Source organism: Oncorhynchus gorbuscha, linkage group LG01 (genome assembly GCF_021184085.1).
Source record: "Oncorhynchus gorbuscha isolate QuinsamMale2020 ecotype Even-year linkage group LG01, OgorEven_v1.0, whole genome shotgun sequence".
Lineage (NCBI taxonomy): Eukaryota > Metazoa > Chordata > Actinopteri > Salmoniformes > Salmonidae > Oncorhynchus > Oncorhynchus gorbuscha.
The window spans coordinates 33134038-33155724 of record NC_060173.1 but is presented as its reverse complement, the minus strand read 5'-3'; the positions used below and the strand labels follow the sequence as shown (position 1 = coordinate 33155724).

At 42.6% G+C, this 21687-nt stretch overlaps 1 protein-coding gene across 4 annotated transcripts in view; it reads right to left on the bottom strand.

The window, feature by feature from the left end:
• The window catches only part of LOC124036234 (metabotropic glutamate receptor 3-like), a 71263-nt gene that overhangs the window by 2367 nt on the left and 47209 nt on the right, over window positions 1–21687 (bottom strand). For all 4 annotated transcript variants that reach the window (XM_046350553.1, XM_046350535.1, XM_046350545.1 and 1 more), the window contains 2 exons: window positions 1800–2042; window positions 1271–1460 (listed from right to left, as the gene is read on the bottom strand). In XM_046350553.1, the coding sequence (XP_046206509.1) occupies window positions 1271–1460; window positions 1800–2042 (433 nt within the window). The remainder of the gene's footprint in view (window positions 1–1270; window positions 1461–1799; window positions 2043–21687) is intronic.

Below are 21687 nucleotides of genomic sequence, written 5' to 3'. Positions count from 1 at the left end.
TCTGGCTGGGCCACTCAAGGCCATTCAGAGACTTGTCCTGAAGCCACTCCTGTGGTGTGTTGGCTGTGTGCTTAGGGTCGTTATCCTGTTGGTAGGTGAACCTTCACCCCAGTCTGAGGTCCTTAACGCTCTGGAGCAGTTTTCGTCAAGGATCTCTCTGTAAATTACCCCGTGTCCATCTTTCCCTCAATCCTGACTAGTCTCCCAGTCCCTGCTGCTGAAAAACACCCCAAGAACATGATGCGCCTACCACCATGCTTCACCGTAGGGATGGTGCCAGGTTTCTTCCAGACATGAGGCTTGGAATTTTTTTTTTTTTGTGAATTTCACCCTTTTTCGTGGTATCTAAATGTTAGTAGTTACTATCTTGTCTCATCGCAACGACTCCCGTACGGCTCGGGAGAGATGAAGGTCGAAAGTTATGCGTCCTCCGAAACACAACCCAACCAAGCCGCACTGCTTCTTAACACAGCGCGCATCTAACCCAGAAGCCAGCCGCACCAATGTGTCGGAGGAAACACTGTGCACCTGGCGACCTTGGTTAGCATGCACTGCGCCGGGCCCGCCACAGGAGTTGCTGGTGCACTTGGAAAAAATTTAATCTTGGTTTCATCAGACTAGAGAAGGGTTGGCCAATGCCCTTCTCCCCCAATTGCTCAGTTTGGACAGCTCTAGGAATAGTCTTGGTGGTTCCAAACGTCTTCCATTTAAGAATGATGGAGGCCACTGTGTTCTTTGGGACCTTCAATGCTGAAGACATTTTTTGGTACCCTTCCCCAGATCTGTGCCTCGACACAATCCTGTCTCAGAGCTCTACAGACAATTCCTTTAACCTCATGGCTTGGTTTTTGCTCTGACATGCACTGTCAGCTGTGGGAACTTATATAGACTGGTGTGTGCCTTTCCAAATCATGTCCAATCAATTGAATTTACCACAGGTGGTTTTCCAATCAAGTTGTAGAAATATCTCAAGGATGATCAATGAAAACAGGATGCACCTGAGCTCAATTTCAAGTCTCATAACAAAGGGTCTGAACACTGAACACAAATCAGGCATGTTTTATAAATTTGCAAAAAGTTCTAAAAACCTGTTTTTCGCTTTGTCATTATGGGGTATTGTGTGTAGATTGATGGTGATACAAATATATATATATATATTTTAGAATAAGGCTGTAACTTAACCAAATGTGTAAAAGAGAAGGGGTCTGAATGCACTATATATATACCAACTGGTGATACTTATCCCTCTTCCTCTCCTCTAAAGTCTCACCCGACAATGGCGATGCTGATGGGTCCGATGGCCCAGGCGTCCTCCCACATGATGTAGTCCTCGGGCAGGTCATAGCAGAAAGTGAGGTCTTCACTGGGCCACTGGCCGGGGGCGCAGGGCGAACAGGTGAACTCATCAGCTAGGTACTCATGAGCCTCACATGCAGTACAGATCCAACAACAGTACTCTCCTACAAGATACAGGTAAAAAACATATGCATTACCTTAGGCAGAGTTTATGTTAGAAAAGGAAACTAGGTTGTTTACATGAACGCCAGCTGCTAAAATCATTTCATTCTCCAAAACAAATTACATGAAAACTTCTATTAGTGCTGTCACTAGATCGCAGTGAGCAGCCTGCTCAAAGCCCTATGTGTGTGTGTGTGTGTGTGTGTGTGTGTGTGTGTGTGTGTGTGTGTGTGTGTGTGTGTGTGTGTGTGTGTGTGTGTGTGTGTGTGTGTGTGTGTGTGTGTGTGTGTGTGTGTGTGTGTGTGTGTGTGTGTGTGTGTGTGTGTGTGTGTGTTCCTCACCAGCCTGCATCTTCTTCATCTCATTGCGGGCACATGGGTCACTGCACTGGGATGGGGGCACCACCTCCCTTGGCCAGCGAATCAGGTCACTGCTCAGGCTCAGAGTCTCCGCCCACTCGCCGATGGGCACGTAGCCATAGCGATCAGCGTTGCGCTGGTAACTGAAGATGTTGTAACGCCCCATCCCGTCGCCATAGGGATCAAACTTCACCACAGTCTCACTGCCGAGAGGAGAGAAGGGAGCTGAGAGGGAGATAAGGATAAGGGGAAAGAGAAAGAGACAGCGAGAAAGAGAGAGGAGGGGTGGAAGGGTGAAAGAGAATGGTAGGGTATGAGAGGAGAGAGAGATCGGGAGAGAAGATAAGAAACAGAATGGAACTAGTGTCAGGATTTCAATTTCATTTGAAGTCGATTTGAAGAAAGCAGTGTCACAGAGGAGTGTAATGAATTCCAAGACATAAATTACATACAAAGCCAGTCGAAGTGACAAAGTGAGAATGTAGCAAGTGTATCTAGTGGTTTAAACGTGTGTTACAGCATCTCACAGAGGTCAATATACTGTACACAGCAACATAACTGCAGAGAGTAAGAGAGTGTTACACCAGTGTTAACCAACCTGGTTTGAATCCTTGGGGAGCTAACACAAGTCTTCAGGTTTCAGGAAAGGTTACTCATCTCCTCACTACAAGATGAAACATGACCTCTGAGGTAGGCTTAAACATAGCTGAGACTGTGTTTTATATAGACCGTGTTTTATATATAGACCGTGTTTTATATATAGACCCTGTGTTTTATATAGACCGTGTTTTATATATAGACCGTGTTTTATATATAGACCGTGTTTTATATATAGACCCTGTGTTTTATATAGAACTGTGTTTTATATAGACACTGTGTTTTATATAGACACTGTGTTTTATATAGACCCTGTGTTTTATATAGACCCTGTGTTTTATATAGACACTGTGTTTTATATAGACACTGTGTTTTATATAGGCACTGTTTAATATATATACCCTGTGTTATATATAGACCCTGTTTTATATAGACCCTGTGTTAAATATAGACCCTCTGTTTCATATAGACATTGTGTTTTATATAGTCCCTGTGTTTTATATAGACCGTGTGTTAAATATAGACCCTGTGTTATATTTAGACCCTGTGTTATATATAGACACTGTGTTTTATATAGACACTGTGTTTTATAGACACTGTGTTTTATAGACACTGTGTTACATATAGACCCTGTGTTTTATATAGACACTGTGTTTTATATAGACACTGTGTTTTATAGACACTGTGTTTTATAGACACTGTGTTTTATATAGACACTGTGTTTTATAGACACTGTGTTTTATAGACACTGTGTTATATATAGACACTGTGTTTTATATAGACACTGTGTTATATATAGACACTGTGTTTTATAGACACTGTGTTTTATAGACACTGTGTTTTATAGACCCTGTGTTTTATATAGACACTGTGTTTTATATAGACACTGTGTTTTATAGACACTGTGTTTTATAGACACTGTGTTATATATAGACACTGTGTTTTATATAGACACTGTGTTTTATAGACACTGTGTTTTATAGACACTGTGTTACATATAGACCCTGTGTTTTATATAGACACTGTGTTTTATAGACACTGTGTTTTATAGACACTGTGTTACATATAGACCCTGTGTTTTATAGACACTGTGTTACATATAGACCCTGTGTTTTATAGACACTGTGTTACATATAGACCCTGTGTTTTATATAGACACTGTGTTTTATAGACACTGTGTTTTATAGACACTGTGTTACATATAGACCCTGTGTTTTATAGACCCTGTGTTTTATATAGACACTGTGTTTTATAGACACTGTGTTACATATAGACCCTGTGTTTTATAGACCCTGTGTTTTATATAGACCCTGTGTTTTATAGACCCTGTGTTTTATATAGACACTGTGTTTTATAGACACTGTGTTTTATAGACACTGTGTTATATATAGACACTGTGTTTTATAGACACTGTGTTTTATAGACACTGTGTTATATATAGACACTGTGTTTTATAGACACTGTGTTTTATAGACACTGTGTTTTATAGACACTGTGTTATATATAGACCCTGTGTTTTATAGACCCTGTGTTTTATATAGACCCTGTGTTTTATAGACCCTGTGTTTTATATAGACCCTGTGTTTTATAGACACTGTGTTTTATAGACACTGTGTTATATATAGACACTGTGTTTTATAGACACTGTGTTTTATAGACACTGTGTTTTATATAGACCCTGTGTTTTATAGACACTGTGTTACATATAGACCCTGTGTTTTATAGACCCTGTGTTTTATATAGACCCTGTGTTTTATAGACCCTGTGTTTTATATAGACACTGTGTTTTATAGACACTGTGTTTTATAGACACTGTGTTATATATAGACACTGTGTTTTATAGACACTGTGTTTTATAGACACTGTGTTATATATAGACACTGTGTTTTATAGACACTGTGTTTTATAGACACTGTGTTTTATAGACACTGTGTTATATATAGACCCTGTGTTTTATAGACCCTGTGTTTTATATAGACCCTGTGTTTTATAGACCCTGTGTTTTATATAGACCCTGTGTTTTATAGACACTGTGTTTTATAGACACTGTGTTATATATAGACACTGTGTTTTATAGACACTGTGTTTTATAGACACTGTGTTTTATATAGACCCTGTGTTTTATAGACCCTGTGTTTTATATAGACACTGTGTTTTATAGACACTGTGTTTTATAGACACTGTGTTATATATAGACCCTGTGTTTTATATAGACACTGTGTTTTATAGACACTGTGTTTTATAGACACTGTGTTACATATAGACACTGTGTTTTATAGACACTGTGTTTCATATAGACACTGTGTTTTATAGACACTGTGTTTTATAGACACTGTGTTTTATAGACACTGTGTTTTATAGATAGACACTGTGTTTCATATAGACCCTGTGTTTTATAGACACTGTGTTTTATAGACACTGTGTTTTATAGACACTGTGTTTTATAGACACTGTGTTACATATAGACCCTGTGTTTTATATAGACAGGATCAGGATCAGGTCATATAAGGACTACCATCTACTGTACACGTGGTATTCTAGAGGAGACAAGGGTCAGGTGGTTTTAATTCAAATGTATTCTTAATTTAACCAGTCAATTCAGTTAAGAACAAATTCTTATTTACAATGAAGTTCTACCCCGGCTAAATCTGGACTACGCTGGGCCAATTGTGCGCGGCCCTATGTGACTCCCAATCACAGCTGGATGTGACACAGCCTGGGTTCGAACCAGGGACTGTAGTGATACCTCTTGCACTGAGATGCAGTGCCTTAGATGACTGCGTCACTTGGGAGGTTAAGCCTATCCCTGGGTTATGCATGTATGTTGGTAACATGCATCCCTCATCCTGCTCTTGTCCTTTTACACTTATAAGATCGGATCAAAATCAGTTCCCAATACATCTTTTAATTGTCTACATCTGTCCGAAAATGTGGGCACCACCAGAATAAGGACATACAGTGCATTCGGAAAGTACTCAGTCCCCTTCCACATCTTTGTTACGTTCCACCCATATTCTAAAATGGATGAAATCGTTTTTTTCCTCATCAATCTACACACAATACCCCATAATGACAAAGCAAAAACAAGTTTTTAGACATTTTTGCAAATGTATATACATAAGCATTCAGACCCTTTACTCAGTACTTTGTTGAAGCACCTTCGGCAGCAATTTCAGCCTCGAGTCTTCTTGGGTATGACACTACAAGCTTGGCATACCTGTATTTGGAGAGTTTCTCCCATTCTTCTCTGCAGATCCTCTCAAGCTCTGTCAGGATGGATGGGGAGCATCGCTGCACAGCTATTTTCAGGTCTCTCCAGAGATGTTCCATTGGGTTAAAGTACGGGCTCTGGCTGGGCCACTCAAGGCCCTTGTCCCGAAGCCACTCCTGCGTTGTCTTGGCTGTGTGCTCAGGGTCATTGTCCTGTTGGAAGGTGAACCTTTGCCCCAGTCTGAGGTCCTGAGCACTCTGGAACAGTTTTCATCAAGGATATCTCTGTACTTTGCTCTATTCATCTTTTCCACAATCCTGACTAGTCTCCCAGTCCCTGCCACTAAAAAACATACCCACAACATGATGCTGCCATCATCATGCTTCAACGTAGGGATGGTGCCAGGGTTACTCCAGACATGACACTTGGCATTCAGGCCAAAGACTTCAATCTTGGTTTCATCAGACCAGAGAATATTGTTTCTAATGGTCTGAGAGTTCTTTAGCTGCCTTTCATCAAACTCCAAGATGGCTGTCATGTGCTTTAACTGAGGAGTGGCTTCTTTCTGGACATTCTAACACAAAGGCGTAATTGGTGGAGAGCTGCAGAGATGGTTGTCCTTCTGGAAGGTTCTCCTCTCTTCACAGAGGTACTCTGGACGTCTGTCAGAGTGACCATTGGGTTCTTGGTCCCCTCCCTGACCAAGGCCCTTGTCCCCCGATTTCTCTGTTTGGCTGAGCTGCCAGCTCTAAGAAGAGTCTTGGTTCTTCATAACTTATAGCTCCATTTAAGAATAATGGAAGCTACTGGGTTCTTGCGGACATTCAATGCTGCTACTGCAGAAATGCTTTGGTACCCTTCCCCAGATCTGTGTCTTGACACAATCCTGTCTCGGAGCACTACGGACAATTAATTTGACCTCATGGCTTGGTTTTTGCTCTGACATGCACTGTCAACTGTGGGACCTTATATAGACAAGGTGTGTTCCTTTCAAGGTGTGTTCCTTTCAAATCATGTCCAATCAATTTAATTTACCACAGGTGGACTTCAATAAAGTTGTAGAAACAACTCAAGGACGATAAATGGAAACAGGATGCACCTGAGCTCAATTTCGAGTCTCATAGCAAAGGGTCTGAATACTTCTGTAAATATGGTATTTCTGTTTTTTATTTTTAATACATTTGCAAAAAATAAATAAAAACCTGTTTTCGCTTTGTCATTGTGGGGTATTGTTTGTAGATTGCTGAGAAAAAAAAGTATTTTATCAATTTAAGAATAAGGCTGTAGCGTAACAAAATGTGGAAAAACTCAAGGCATCTGAATAATTTCCAAATGGAAGCATGATAGCACCAGGTATAAACAGGGCTTCTGTGTTGGTAGGCTCTTTTAGGACCTATTCTAACTGGTTTAGAGCGCATGGTTCTGAGCATTGTGGCAGATACGCTGACTGAGACTAAAGCTGATATTGTTGTGTGTGAGTGTGTGTTTGTGTGCTGACTAGGACTAGAAGAAGAATGGAGTGTCAGACCAGAGAGGTTATGAAATCCATTTATCACAAAGACAACCTACTTCTCTTCCCCACTCCTTTTTATGCCTCTCTTTCCATCTCCCTCTCTCTCCCTCATTCTCTCTCCTGCTCTGTCTCTCTCTCTGCTTTAGGATATTGGGAGTGTTTAGGCTTCTTCCAGAGATAAACGTTAAATGATTTAAATAAGGAAAAGCTGATAAGATAGTCCATATCTATATAATAAAGCAAAATAGCCACATGCACGCACACACACACACACACACACACACACACACACACACACACACACACACACACACACACACACACACACACACACACACACACACACACACACACACACACACACACACACACACACACACACACACACACACACACACACACACACACACACACACACACTTGCTGACAGTCAATACATAACTGCATAACACTGTAAGATACAAACACTGCAACACTGCAAGATTAGTTGATTTTTATCGCTTTGGTACTATTTTCACAACAATGTGGTGAATTGCCAAAACTCTTAGTACAAAACTCATGCGGACGTGTTTTTAGAGCTCTCGGCTTAACTTCTTTTAATCTCTTATTTTCCATCCTCGTAACACCAACAGCAAATTTTCTTGGACAATTTCAGGCGTATCTACATCCATTATGAATCGACTTAAACATAGTCCTCCTAAAACAAGAAGAACATCTCACATCAACAACGTGGTCCAGGCTAGGCTGTCACGCCTGCTCCCGCTCTTCCTCCCCTGGCACTCGAGGGTGCCAGGATCCCCAGCATTACGCACTCAAGCCACCATCAGTACGCACACCTGCCTTCCCCTGTCACGCTCATCAGCGATCAATGGACTCACATGGACTCAATTCCTTGTGTAATTACCGTACCTATATCTGTCTCTTCCCAAACTCTGTTCCCTGCTTCGGGATTAATTGTCTCATGTCCGTGTTACCCGTGTTCCGACGCTGTTCTTGTCTTGTTTCCTTGTCTATTCCCGAATAATTGTCAGGCTCCCCGTACCTGCTTCTGCTGTCCGGCGTCAGCCCTTACATAGGCCAGTTAGCCCTGCTAATTCAGCCAGCTACACTAACCCAGTTAGCCCCGCAAGCTCCTCACACCACGAGTCCGACATGAAAATCAACAATGTAGACGACATAAACCAGAACCAGAACCAAAGGGTTTTGGAAGCTATCTCTGCCATGAGGGCAGACTTTTCCACCAAACTCGAAGGTGACCTAACATGGATTGGTGAGGTTAAACGTGACCTTCAAGCCTACTCTACACGCTTGGACGAAGCAGAGGAATGCATTAGCACGGTGGAAGATACTGTCGTCACTGTCAAAACAACGACCGAAAAGTTGAAAAAAAACAGGTGGCTGACCTTACTTCAAAACTGAACTTGCTCAAGAACCACCAGAGGAGGTCTAATTTGAAACGGGTTAATCTACCTGAAAAAGTGGAAAATAGTGACCCAGTTGCATTTCTCGAGAGATGGCTATTTATATTGATAGCCTCCCTTCCTGGTGAAGTCCCAATGTCAGGGAATTTTAATTGCACTCTTGATCCTCATCTAGATCGCTCCTCTGGTTTAGACACCTCCCACTCGTAGAGTAGAACGAGATTACCTTGGAGGAATCAGAACCCGAGTAAAAGGGATTATTCAGGTTACTCGTCGAAATGTAAATCATATTCTAGTATAGACTACTTTTATGTTTCTTGCTCATTGATTCCCAATGTAGCAGGAAGTACTGTAGATATGATAGTATTGTCCTGAGTGACCATTCCCCTCTGTCATTATTCTAAAGGGATACAAAACTAGTAAAAGGATCCTCTAGATGGCGTTTGCATCCCAGATGGTTAAAGGACCCAGACTTCTTACATTACGTTGGAGTGGATATAGATGTTTATTTTACATTGAACACTGACCAAACTTCAGCAAGTACCAGATGGGAGGCTTTCAAAGCATATATTAGGGGGGAAATTATACGTTTGTCACGCCCTGACCTTAGAGAGCTTTTTATGTCTCTATTTTGGTTTGGTCAGGGTGTGATTTGGGTGGGCATTCTATGTTCCTTTTTCTATGTTTTGTATTTCTTTGTTTTGGCTGGGTATGGTTCTCAATCAGGGACAGCTGACTATCGTTGTCTCTGATTGGGAACCATACTTAAATAGCTTTTTCCCACCTATGTTTTGTGGGTAGTTGTTTTCTGTTTAGTGTTCTGCACCTGACAGGACTGTTTCGGTTTCGTTTATTCACTTTGTTATTTTTGTTCTTGTGTTCAGTTTAATAAAATCATGAACACTTACCACGCCGCGCTTTGGTCCAATTCTTCCTCATCACACAACGACCGTTACAACGTTTTACCAGTCTCAAATCAAATCAATTAAATGTGAAAATGAGAGAGAGGGACAGAAAAATCTGAGAATTGGAGAGGGAAGCTTTTCTGGATAACTCAGAAGGAGTAAACAATAAATGATTTGCTCTTAAAGCTCAGTATGAAGAACTTTCCACCTCAAAGGCTGCAAACGGCTTAATAACGAGGCTGAAACCGTCCTATGATCAAGGTGAAAAATCTGGTAAATTGTTGGCCTGGCGGATTAAGAAGTTAAATTTAGACAGAGCCATTAATGCAATTCATAATTTACAAGGACAATTATGAATGGATCCTGTAGAAATAAACCAAACATTTGCTTCCTACTACAACAACCTTTACAACACTGAATCTCCTGAGAACTTAACTAATCAGACATCCTTTTTGGATTGTCTTGATTTTCCCTCTATTTCAGAAGACACAAGCCTGGATCTGGAAAAGGAATTGGATGGTGTTGAAATATCTGATGCTAGGAAAAGGGAGGTAACGTGGCAGGTCCAGATGGGCTCCCAATAGATATAAGATATTTAGGGACAAACCTCTTTTCCACTTTTGGATATGTATGCTGGATCCTTTCATCAAGGTTGTTTCCCCCTTCTTTAATCACTCTTATTCTGAAGCCTGATAAATACCCAAAGTTACAGACTGATTTCTCCTCTGAACTCCAACAAAAATGTTTGGGCTAAAGCTTTAGCGAGGAGATTGGATGGCGTGGTCCCATATCTAATACACAAAGACCAAAATGGGTTCGTGAGAAATCGTCAAGGTTTTCACAATGTGAGGAGAGTACTAAAAATAGTGCACGTGTGTGAAGGGTCCACTGATAGTTCCATTCTCTCACTTGATGCAGAGAAGGCATTCAATAGAGTTGAGTGGTCTTATTCATTTGGAGTGCTTAAGAGATTTGGGTTTGGGAAATACTTCTGTAAATGGATTAAGATGTGATATACCAACGCCACTGAAGAAGTTGTGTGTTGGATGAATCAGAATTAGTTGGGTAACATAAGTAATTAAGATGTCATATCTGCATAATATTCTTATGTGATATACTTTTTATTAGTATGTATTTCTAATAGACTCTAGTGTTGGCAGTTGCATTTCTTCCCTCAGCTGGGGCTCAGTCATTTGGGGTCCAGAGAGGGGAGAGGTCAGGCTTGTCCCGAGGACAGGATGGAGCATTGTCTTCATATGTGAATGTATCTGTTAAACCATGTGAAAGGATGGCGTGATTAAGGGGGAACCAATTACTTGTCTCCACAATGTTTGTGCGCAAGTCACTTCCCTCAGTGAGCTTGTCCATGAGTGGGGTCGGGAGGGGATTTACTTGAGATGGGAGTATCTAGAGTTGACAATTGAGTTATGCATTGGATGAGGTAATGTTTTGGTACTATGAAGTACCGGGAACAAGATTAGAACCTTGTTTTAGAGACCAAACTGAGCGATAATTTATAGTGAATGCTATCTGGCTAAGGGATACTCCTTTCTCAAGTAAAAGGCCCTTTGTGAAGAGTTCCTAAGATCTGTGGTTCATCATGTAAGTTGAGAGGGGTGTATCTTGGCTATAAAGGATCTGTGTATTCTTCTGTAGTCACTCTCAACATTCATTATAGATAGTGAATTGATCTGAGAGTCAAAGGGCTATTGTAAAGCTCATATTATTAAAGATGAAGTATAACTCTGACTGGTGTGTGGTTTGTAACTCTCCTCATTTGGTAATACAGGAAAATGCCATCACAGTTGCTAGTAACAACTTGATTTCACAACCTTCTATGCTTTTTTGGGGCACGAGACCAGGATGTCTGGCCAGTCCAGGACTCATTCTTTTAGCTATAGAACCCTTTGCTATTGCAGTAAGGTCTCACCGTCAATTAGTGGAAATAAAACATTGGATTTTGAACATCGAGTGGCCCTGTATCCCGTTGATACCCTCTTATTCAAAACAGATTTAAAGAATTCCATCTCTTCCCTTTCCAATATAATGAATAACTTGTAAATTCACTGGGTTTAAAGTTAATAAAACCAAATATTCTATCTTTTTCCTCAACAAGCAAGATAGACCGAATACAGTTGTACATCATCCATTTGTGAATACAGAACAAGGGTTCATATATCTTGGTATTAAAAATCACACCAGAAATTAGCTCCTTGAGTTCAACAAATTCTGAACCCATGGTAATGAGTGTAACAGAATCCATCAACAGATAGACATCATTGCCTATATCTACTATTGGTAGAATAAATATATCTAAGATTAATATTCTGCTCAAATTGCTTTATGTATTTCAATCAATTCCTCTGGCTCCACCACCTTTATTTCCCCCAAAGATCAGAAAGACATTCTCAAATTGTATCTGGAGCAACATAAAACCAAGACTTAAACTTTCTCTTCTTTATTTGCTCAATGACAGAGGGGGACTGCAAATACCAAACCCACAGTGGTATTACTGGGCTGCACAACTTCGGGCTGCAATGTTTTGGTTCTCCAAGAAACCATGCTTACCCTGGCTGCAGACTGAAATGCTGTCTACAAAAAGCTTAACTATGGATATTTGAACTCTGCCCCCTTTAAGAAGCTAAAGAAGAATAATTCCTTTGTTAAAAACACCCTAACTATATGGCTGTATAGCAATATCTGGGTGAATGTAAGGACTTTATTTTTAAAATGTGTCTGTGAATATTTGGTTGTTATGTTTTTGTCTCTTTGGGTTGAGGGGGAGGTGTATGTGTGAAAATAAATATACAATTGTATTTCTGTAATTGTTGAACTAATAAATACACTACTGTTCAAAAGTATGGGGTCACTTAAAATGTCCTTGTTTTTTAAAGAAATGCAAATTTTTTGTAGATTAAAATAACATCAAATTGTTCAGAAATACAGTGTAGCCATTGTTCATGTTGTAAATGACTATTGTAGATGGAAATGGCAGATTGTTAATGGAATATCTACATAGGCGTACAGAGGCCCATTATCAGCAACCATCACTCCTGTGTAAATGTGTACATGTGTAAAATATATACAGTGGGGAGAACAAGTATTTGATACACTGCCAATTTTGCAGGTGTTCCTAATTACAAAGCATGTAGATGTCTGTCTTTTTTATCATAGGCACACTTCAACTGTGAGAGACGGAATCTAAAACAAAAATCCAGAACATTTTTAAGTAATTAATTTGCATTTTATTGCATGACATAAGTATTTGATCACCTACCAACTAGTAAGAATTCCGGCTCTCACAGACCTGTTAGTTTTTCTTTAAGAAGCCCTCCTGTTCTCCACTCATTACCTGTATAAACTGCACCTGTTTGAACTTGTTACCTGTATAAAAGACACCTGTCCACACACCCAATCAAACAGACTCCAACCTCTCCACAATGGCCAAGACCAGAGAGCTGTGTAAGGACATCAGGGATAAAATTGTAGACCTGCACAAGGCTGGGATGGGCTACAGGACAATAGGCAAGCAGCTTGGTGAGAAGGCAACAACTGTTGGCACAATTATTCGAAAATGGAAGAAGTTCAAGATGACGGTCAATCACCCTCGGACTGGGGCTCCATACAAGATCTCACCTTATGGGGCATCAATGATCATGAGGAAGGTGAGGGATCAACCCATAACTACACGGCAGGACCTGGTCAATGACCTGAAGAGAGCTGGGACTACAGTCTCAAAGAAAAGGGTAGCCTAGTGGTTAGAGCGTTGGACTAGTAACCGGAAGGTTGCGAGTTCAAACCCCCCGAGCTGACAAGGTACAAATCTGTCGTTCTGCCCCTCAACAGGCAGTTAACCCACTGTTCCTAGGCCGTCATTGAAAATAAGAATGTGTTCTTACTGACTTGCCTGGTTAAATAAAGGTAAAATAAAAAAAAATAAAAAAAAATATTTGGGGATGCTTTTCTGCAAAGGGGACGGGACGACTGCACCGTATTAAGGGGAGGATGGATGGGGCCATGTATCGTGAGATCTTGGCCAACAACCTCCTTCCCTCAGTAAGAGCATTGAAGATGGGTCGTGGCTGGGTCTTCCAGCATGACAACGACCTGAAACACACAGCACAGATGTTCTAGACCAGGTTTGCACACACAGCATCTCAAGGTCCTGGAGTGGCCTAGCCAGTCTCCAGACCTGAACCCAATAGAACATCTTTGGAGGGAGCTGAAAGTCCATATTGACCAGCGACAGCCCCGAAACCTGAAGGATCTGGAGAAGGTCTGTATGGAGAAGTGGCCCAAAATCCCTGCTGCAGTGTGTGCAAACCTGGTCTAGAACTACAGGAAACGTATGATCTCTGTAATTGCAAACAAAGGTTTCTGTACCAAATATTAAGTTCTGCTTTTCTGATGTATCAAATACTTATGTCATGCAATAAAATACACATGATTTACCTATAAATCATACAATGTGATTTTCTGGATTTTTGTTTTAGATGTGAGCAAACCTGGTCAAGAACTACAGGAAACGTATGATCTCTGTAATTGCGAACAAAGTTTTCTGTACCAAATATTAAGTTCTGCTTTTCTGATGTATCAAATACTTGTCATGCAATAAAATGCAAATTACCTACTTATAAATCATACAATGTGATTTTCTGGATTTTTGTTTTAGATTCCGTCTCTCACAGCTGTAGTGTACCTATGATTAAAAAAAAATTACAGACCTCGACATGCTTTGTAAGTAGGAAAACCTGCAAAACCGGCAGTGTATCAAATACTTGTTCTCCCCACTATATACACACATTTCAAATTGCCTTTGAATGTAGTATGATACAGTGAATTACCGCACAGTACACTGCTTTCACAATAGGCAATTCACTAACACTATCCATTAACATTGACTGAACATCAGGTTTCCATCATTTCTATCCAATGTGTGATGAAAGGGGGGATCATTGAAGACATCTTTCACAATGTCATCAAATGAAATAAATGAAAGAAACAATGTTTTGCAGGCCCCAGTTTGCATCAATCCTGTTTGAGCATTTGGCCATAGATTCATCAAAATCACAATAAGCATTCTCATTGTTCATGCACCTGGGAAAAACCTTTTGGCCTGGAAAATCCAAGCCTAACATAGATCTGGACTGAAATCCTTTTATGCCTCATCCATGGCCTGAAGTAGGGTGGTACGTTCACGGGGATACATCTTCCACCTTTATTGTAACCATGTATTGTATTTTACAGTATTGTATTGGAATTATGTACACTGCTCAAAAAAATAAAGGGAACACTAAAATAACACATCCTAGATCTGAATGAATGAAATATTCTTATTAAATACTTTTTTCTTTACATAGCTGAATGTGCTGACAACAAAATCACACAAAAAATGATCAATGGAAATCAAATTTATCACACTCAAAATTAAAGTGGAAAACCACACTACAGGTTGATGCAACTTTGATGTAATGTCCTTAAAACAAGTCAAAATGAGGCTCAGTAGTGTGTGTGGCCTCCACATGCCTGTATGACCTCGCTACAATGCCTGGGCATGCTCCTGATGATGTGGCGGATGGTCTCTTGAGGGATCTCATCCCAGACCTGGACTAAAGCATGCGCCAACTCCTAGACAGTCTGTGGTGCAATGGAGCGAGACATGATGTCCCAGATGTGCTGAATTGGATTCAGGTCTGGGGAACGGGCGGGCCAGTCCATAGCATCAATGCCTTCCTCTTGCAGGAACTGCTGACACACTCCAGCCACATGAGGTCTAGCATTTTCTTGCATTAGGAGGAACCCAGGGCCAACTGCACCAGCTTATGGTCTCACAAGGGTCTGAGGATCTCATCTCGGTACCTAATGGCAGTCAGGCTACCTCTGGCGAGCACATGGAGGGCTGTGCGGCCCCCCCAAAAATGCCACCCCACACCATGACTGACCCACCGCCAAACTGGTCATGCTGGAGGATGTTGCAGGCAGCAGAACGTTCGCCACGGCGTCTCTAGACTGTCACGTCTGTCACATGTGCTCAGTGTGAACCTGCTTTCATCTGTGAAGAGCACAGGGCGCCAGTGGCGAATTTGCCAATCTTGGTGTTCTCTGGCAAATGCCAAACGTCCTGCACGGTGTTGGGCTGTAAGCACAACCCCCACCTGTGGATATCGGGCCCTCATACCACCCTCATGGAGTCTGTTTCTGACCGTTTGAGCAGAAACCTTTACATTTGTGGCCTTCTGTAGGTCATTTTGCATGGCTCTGGCAGCGCTCCTCCTGCTCCTCCTTGCACAAAGGCGGCGGTAGCGGTCCTGCTGCTGGGTTGTTGCCCTCCTATGGCCTCCTGCACGTCTCCTGATGTACTGGCCTGTCTCCTGGTAGTGCCTCCATGCTCTGGACACTACGCTGACCGACACAGCAAACCTTCTTGCCACAGCTGGCATTGATATGCCATCCTCGATGAGCTGCACTACCTGAGCCACTTGTGTGGGTTGTAGACTCCGTCTCATGCTACCACTAGAGTGAAAGCACCGCCAGCATTCAAAAATGATCAAAACATCAGCCAGGAAGCATAGGAACTGAGAAGTGGTCTGTGGTCACCACCTGCAGAGCCACTCCTTTATTGGGGGTGTCTTGCAATTGCCTATAATTTCCACCTGTTGTCTATTCCATTTGCACAACAGCATGTGAAATGTATTGTCAATCAGTGTTGCTTCCTAAGTGGACAGTTTTATTTCACAGAAGTGTGATTGACTTGGAGTTACATTGTGTTGTTTAAGTGTTCCCTTTATTTTTTTGAGCAGTGTATTTTTAAAATTATTATTATTATTATTATATTTAACCTTTATTTAACTAGGCAAGTCTGTTAAGAACACATTCTTATTTACAATGACGGCCTAGATATTTTTGTTTTAAGCCTATCCCAAACCTTAACCCTTACCTTAACCATTCAGAGTTAATGCCTAGCCTTAAGAATTGAGTTAATGCCTAAACTTAAACCTAACCTTAAAGATTCATAGTTAAATTTGGCATTTAAGAATCATGGAGGAACGTCTAATTGCGATATGAGACTGTGAGAGCAGGTTGAGAAAAAAATGCTATCAGATCCCCACCCACCAACAGTAGAGGCCTTTGTTTCTATGGCTGTGTGATCTAGTTCATTCAGGTTTGGTGCCTTGTGGGAATGGAAGTGCCTGTCCACTGTTCACTCACACTCACATAGATGTGAGCTTCTCTCAATGCCAACTGCTGAATACGCACATGCACACACAGTCTTGTACAGCTAACCTTGTGGTGACACACAACTCAGTCCCATTCAAAATCCTATTCTCCCTAACCCCTAACCCTAATCTAACCCTAACCCTCTACTCTTAACCTAACCCTAAACCTAACCTTAGCTCCTAACCCTAAAACTAAACCTAGCTCCTAACACTAACCCTTAACTTCATTCTAACCCTAACACTAATTCTTAACCCTAAACACCCTAGAAATACTAGAAATAGCATTTGACCTCATAGGGACGCACACACACACACACACACACACACACACACACACACACACACACACACACACACACACACACACACACACACACACACACACACACACACACACACACACACACACACACACACACACACACACACACACACACACACACACACACACACACACACACACACACACACACTCTCTCTCTCTCTCTCTCTCTCTCTCTCTCTCTCTCTCTCTCTCCTAACAAACCCGTAGACTGTGCGTCCTGCAATTTCCTATATTATGTTCTATGTGACACAGTATCTGACCCTATCAGTCTAGAGAACATCTTTAGCCCAGAGTGAAGACACATCTCTCCCCTCAGCTTGTTCTAGCAGGTTGGGAGCTCTCTGTTACTCTAGTTCACGTTTTAAAGCTGGCACAAATCACCTCAGGTCTCCCCAGCAGTATCTGCTGTGTGTTGAGTGCTCTAGTGGAATAACCGCTGTCCTATTCCATACTGATGTTGGAAAGAGGCTGAAGTCTGCAAAGTCTGCAGCTTTACGTTAGACAGTAAAGCACTGCACCACTTTTATTTACAGAGCAAGTCTGTTCACACCATCCGTCTACTGTTTACTGCTACAACAATGCTCTCTCTCTCCAGAGACTTATGCAGCAGGATTTCTCTAACACAAACAGCTGGAGCTACACTACAGCGACTGAGACTAGAGAAAAACTGAGGAAAGAGTCAGAGAGAGAGAGGAGATAGATTTAATTCTGAGAGCAAAAGGTTTATAATAGTTGAAAAAAAACATGTATAACTAGACGAAGTTGGGAGAGTCTTTATTATTCTAGATGAATTAAAAGTAAGGGGAAAATGAGTTTTCATTCAGAAATGAATTATGCTTTCTGCCATATCAGGCTAACGTGCTGGCCGCAGGGGTTTGTGGGTATTACAGGGAGGGGGAAAGACAATTCCCTTTAGTCCAATGAAGGGGGAAGAGAGGGAATACATAATCTGATACTGTGGCATGAGAGAGTGAGGGTGAGTGGGTGAGAGAGAACGAGAGAGAGACAGTCCACTTGACTGGCTGTTGATTAGCTGATGTCACCACACACTATGGGGCAGGTAACATTTAGACAGGATAACACAGTTTTGTGCAACATATGCTCAGATAATCTTCACAGAAAATACTCCTCTCCTCTCTACTGTACTTGCTGGAGATGGGTGATTTGGAGATCCCATAGCTTCTCTCTCCCTCCTTTCCCCTCATGCTCTCTATTTCTGTTAATCTTTTTCTTTCTCTTCCACCCTCACAAGAATCTTTAGGGCTGCAATGTAAAGTGGTGTATGTAATTTGCATTAGGCATAGTGAGTGTGTGAAGTGTGTTCAGTCCAATCAGGAGTGTTTGGGGTGATGATGATGACCTAATACATCTGTGTCCCAGGGAGAGTGAGAGTGTGTCGGGAGAAGGGACAATCATGTCAGAAACACACACGCACGCACACACACACACACACACACACACACACACACACACACACACACACACACACACACACACACACACACACACACACACACACACACACACACACACACACACACACACACACACACACACACACACACACACACACACACACACACACACACACACACACACACACCAGCACTATGGGCTATATCTGTTCTCTCTGTGGTCTTTCTCTCCTGGGATTCAGAGTGGACAGCAGACAGAGAAGAAGAGATAGAAGAGAGAGAAGAAAGGAAAGAGGCACCATAATAGGACAGGAAAGGAGATAAGAGAGGAGTGATAGAGGAGACAAAAGAAGGAATAGCAGGGGAGAGGAGAGGTGATAGAGGAAAGAAGAGAGGCAGTGGTGGAGAAAGAAAAGGAGGGATAGACAAGATAAGAGAGGAGACAGACGGGGACTGACAAGATGAAAGAAGAGATAGCAGAAAAGGAATAGCAGAGAAAGAAAGGTGTGAGAGAAGAGGATGAGCTACAAGGAAGGAAAGAAAAAAGAACAGGCAGGGAAGAAGCTTGTGAAGTGTTTATGAGTGGGAAGCAATGCTATCAAATGTGAAGGGAGATGGGAGGGGGAGAGAGTGAGCAGGAGAAAGAGAGGGAGAAATAGAATGAGCGAGAGAGAGAGAGAGAGAGAGAGAGAGAGAGAGAGAGAGAGAGAGAGAGAGAGAGAGAGAGAGAGAGAGAGAGAGAGAGAGAGAGAGAGAGAGAGAGAGAGAAGGTTGTTCTCTGGCATGTAACTGTTACAGTAAGCTCTCAGCTCAATAGTGCCCTGAAGGCACAACACCTCTCCCCGCTCTGCTAACACACACACACACACACACACACACACACACACACACACACACACACACACACACACACACACACACACACACACACACACACACACACACACACACACACACACACACACACACACACACACACACACACACACACACACACATGCACATGCACCCATAAAAGAGCAGAGGAGAGGGAATATCACACATCTATGACAACTATTTGAACAGGAGGTTGCCTGTGTGTGTGTGTGTGTGTGTGTGTGTGTGTGTGTGTGTGTGTGTGTGTGTGTGTGTGTGTGTGTGTGTGTGTGTGTGTGTGTGTGTGTGTGTGTGTGTGTGTGTGTGTGTGTGTGTGTGTGTGTGTGTGTGTGTGTGTGTGTGTGTGTTATTGTGTGTGCGTGTGGGTTGACTGATCTGTTTGCCTCAGATGGGGGACGGTAGGTGGGAGTTGAATGATGGCTTAGAAAAGTGTGTGGGTTGGGGGTGTCTGCGATTTCATGGCAGCAAAAAACAAACATCTCAAGCTGTCATTTTGTGCAAATGTCTGAGTGTGTATAAGTGAGTGTGTGTATGTGTATGTGTGTGTGTGTACATCCGTGCATGCGTGTGTGTGTTCAGCAGTTGGCATTGAGAGAAGCTCACATCTACAGGATTACTTCGACAATTGGCCATAGTGTCAGCTTCATTACCATAGCAACAGCATAGCTACAGAGAGGGCTCTGTTTTAGCCTCATCCTCCTCACCTTGATCATCACCAGTGTAGCACATGTCTATCCATTCTGAACTGTAATATACAGGTAACTGACAAAATAAAGGAAACACCAACTTAAATTGTCTGGCGACTCGTGGGCCACCACGAACCGCCAGAACAGCTTCAATGCGCCTGGGCATAGATTCTACACGTGTCTGGAAGGATGAATACACCCTTCTTCCATGAGAAACTCCATCATTTGGTGTTTTGTTGATGGTGGTAGAAAACACTATCTTGGGCACCCCTCTAGAATCTCAATTGAGTTGAGATCTGGTGACTGAGACACACACACACAAACAAACACACACACCTGTTAAACCCCTTGAGACCCCTCTTTCAAAGTTAAAGAGATCTCTTCCACTAGCCATGGTAACCAAAATAAAAGGAGGTAGGGAGAGAGAGGGAAGGGAGGAGAGGGTTGATCAACTTCAGGGATGTTAGCAGATCAGATAGACTCCCTCCATCGCTCTCACTTTCTCTCCAGCCCTCCCTAACTTTCAGACTTATCTTTCCCACCTCCACTCCTCTCCTGCTCACTGGAAGTTGTGGCTACCTCTCTGCCTCTCCCCTCTCTCTCCTTCTCACCCTCTCTCCTCTATCTCTCCTTCTCACCCTCTCTCCCTCTCTCCCCTATCTCTCCTTCTCTCCCCTATCTCCTCTATCTCTCCTTCTCACCCTCTCTCCCTCTCTCCCCTATCTCTCCTTCTCTCCCCTATCTCCCCTCTCTCCTTCTCACCCTCTCTCCTCTATCTCTCCTTCTCACCCACTCTCCCTCATCTCCCATATCTGTCCTTCTCACCCTCTCTCCCTCTCTCCCCTATCTCTCCTTCTCTCCCCTATTTCTCCTTCTCACCCTCTCTCCTCTATCTCCTCTTCTCACCCTCTCTCCTCTATCTCCCCTTCTCACCCTCTCTCCCCTATCTCCCCTTCTCACCCTCTCTCCTCTATCTCCCCTTCTCACCCTCTCTCCCCTATCTCTCCTTCTCACCCTCTATCTCCCCTTCTCACCCTCTCTCCTCTATCTCCCCTTCTCACCCTCTCTCCCCTATCTCTCCTTCTCACCCTCTCTCCCCTATCTCTCCTTCTCACCCTCTATCTCCCCTTCTCACCCTCTCTCCCCTATCTCTCCTTCTCACCCTCTCTCCCCTATCTCTCCTTCTCACCCTCTATCTCCCCTTCTCACCCTCTCTCCCCTATCTCTCCTTCTCACCCTCTCTCCCCTATCTCTCCTTCTCACCCTCTATCTCCCCTTCTCACCCTCTCTACCCTATCTCTCCTTCTCACCCTCTCTCCCCTATCTCTCCTTCTCACCCTCTCTACCCCATTCTCCTTCTCACCCTCTCTCCCTCTGACAGTCATGATCTGAGCCCTTAGATTTACAGCTTGAGTAATGATGATGTTGAATTTCAAAGAGAATCCTCTTCTGCTGATTCATACTGTCCCACGCCACCAGAAACTCATCTCTACCTCTCTGCCTCCATCCCTCGCTCTATCCCTCTCTCTCCACCTCACTCCCCCTCACTACTGCTATCTTTCTCTCTTTTCTCTCCACCTCTCCCCACTTTAGTCTGCCTATCAGTCACCATATGCCCAAACCTCCCACTTTGCTCTGTCTCTGACTCCGTCTCCAGGTCTTTCTAAAGCTGTAGTGGCAGAGCTGTTTGTTGATGTATTTTGA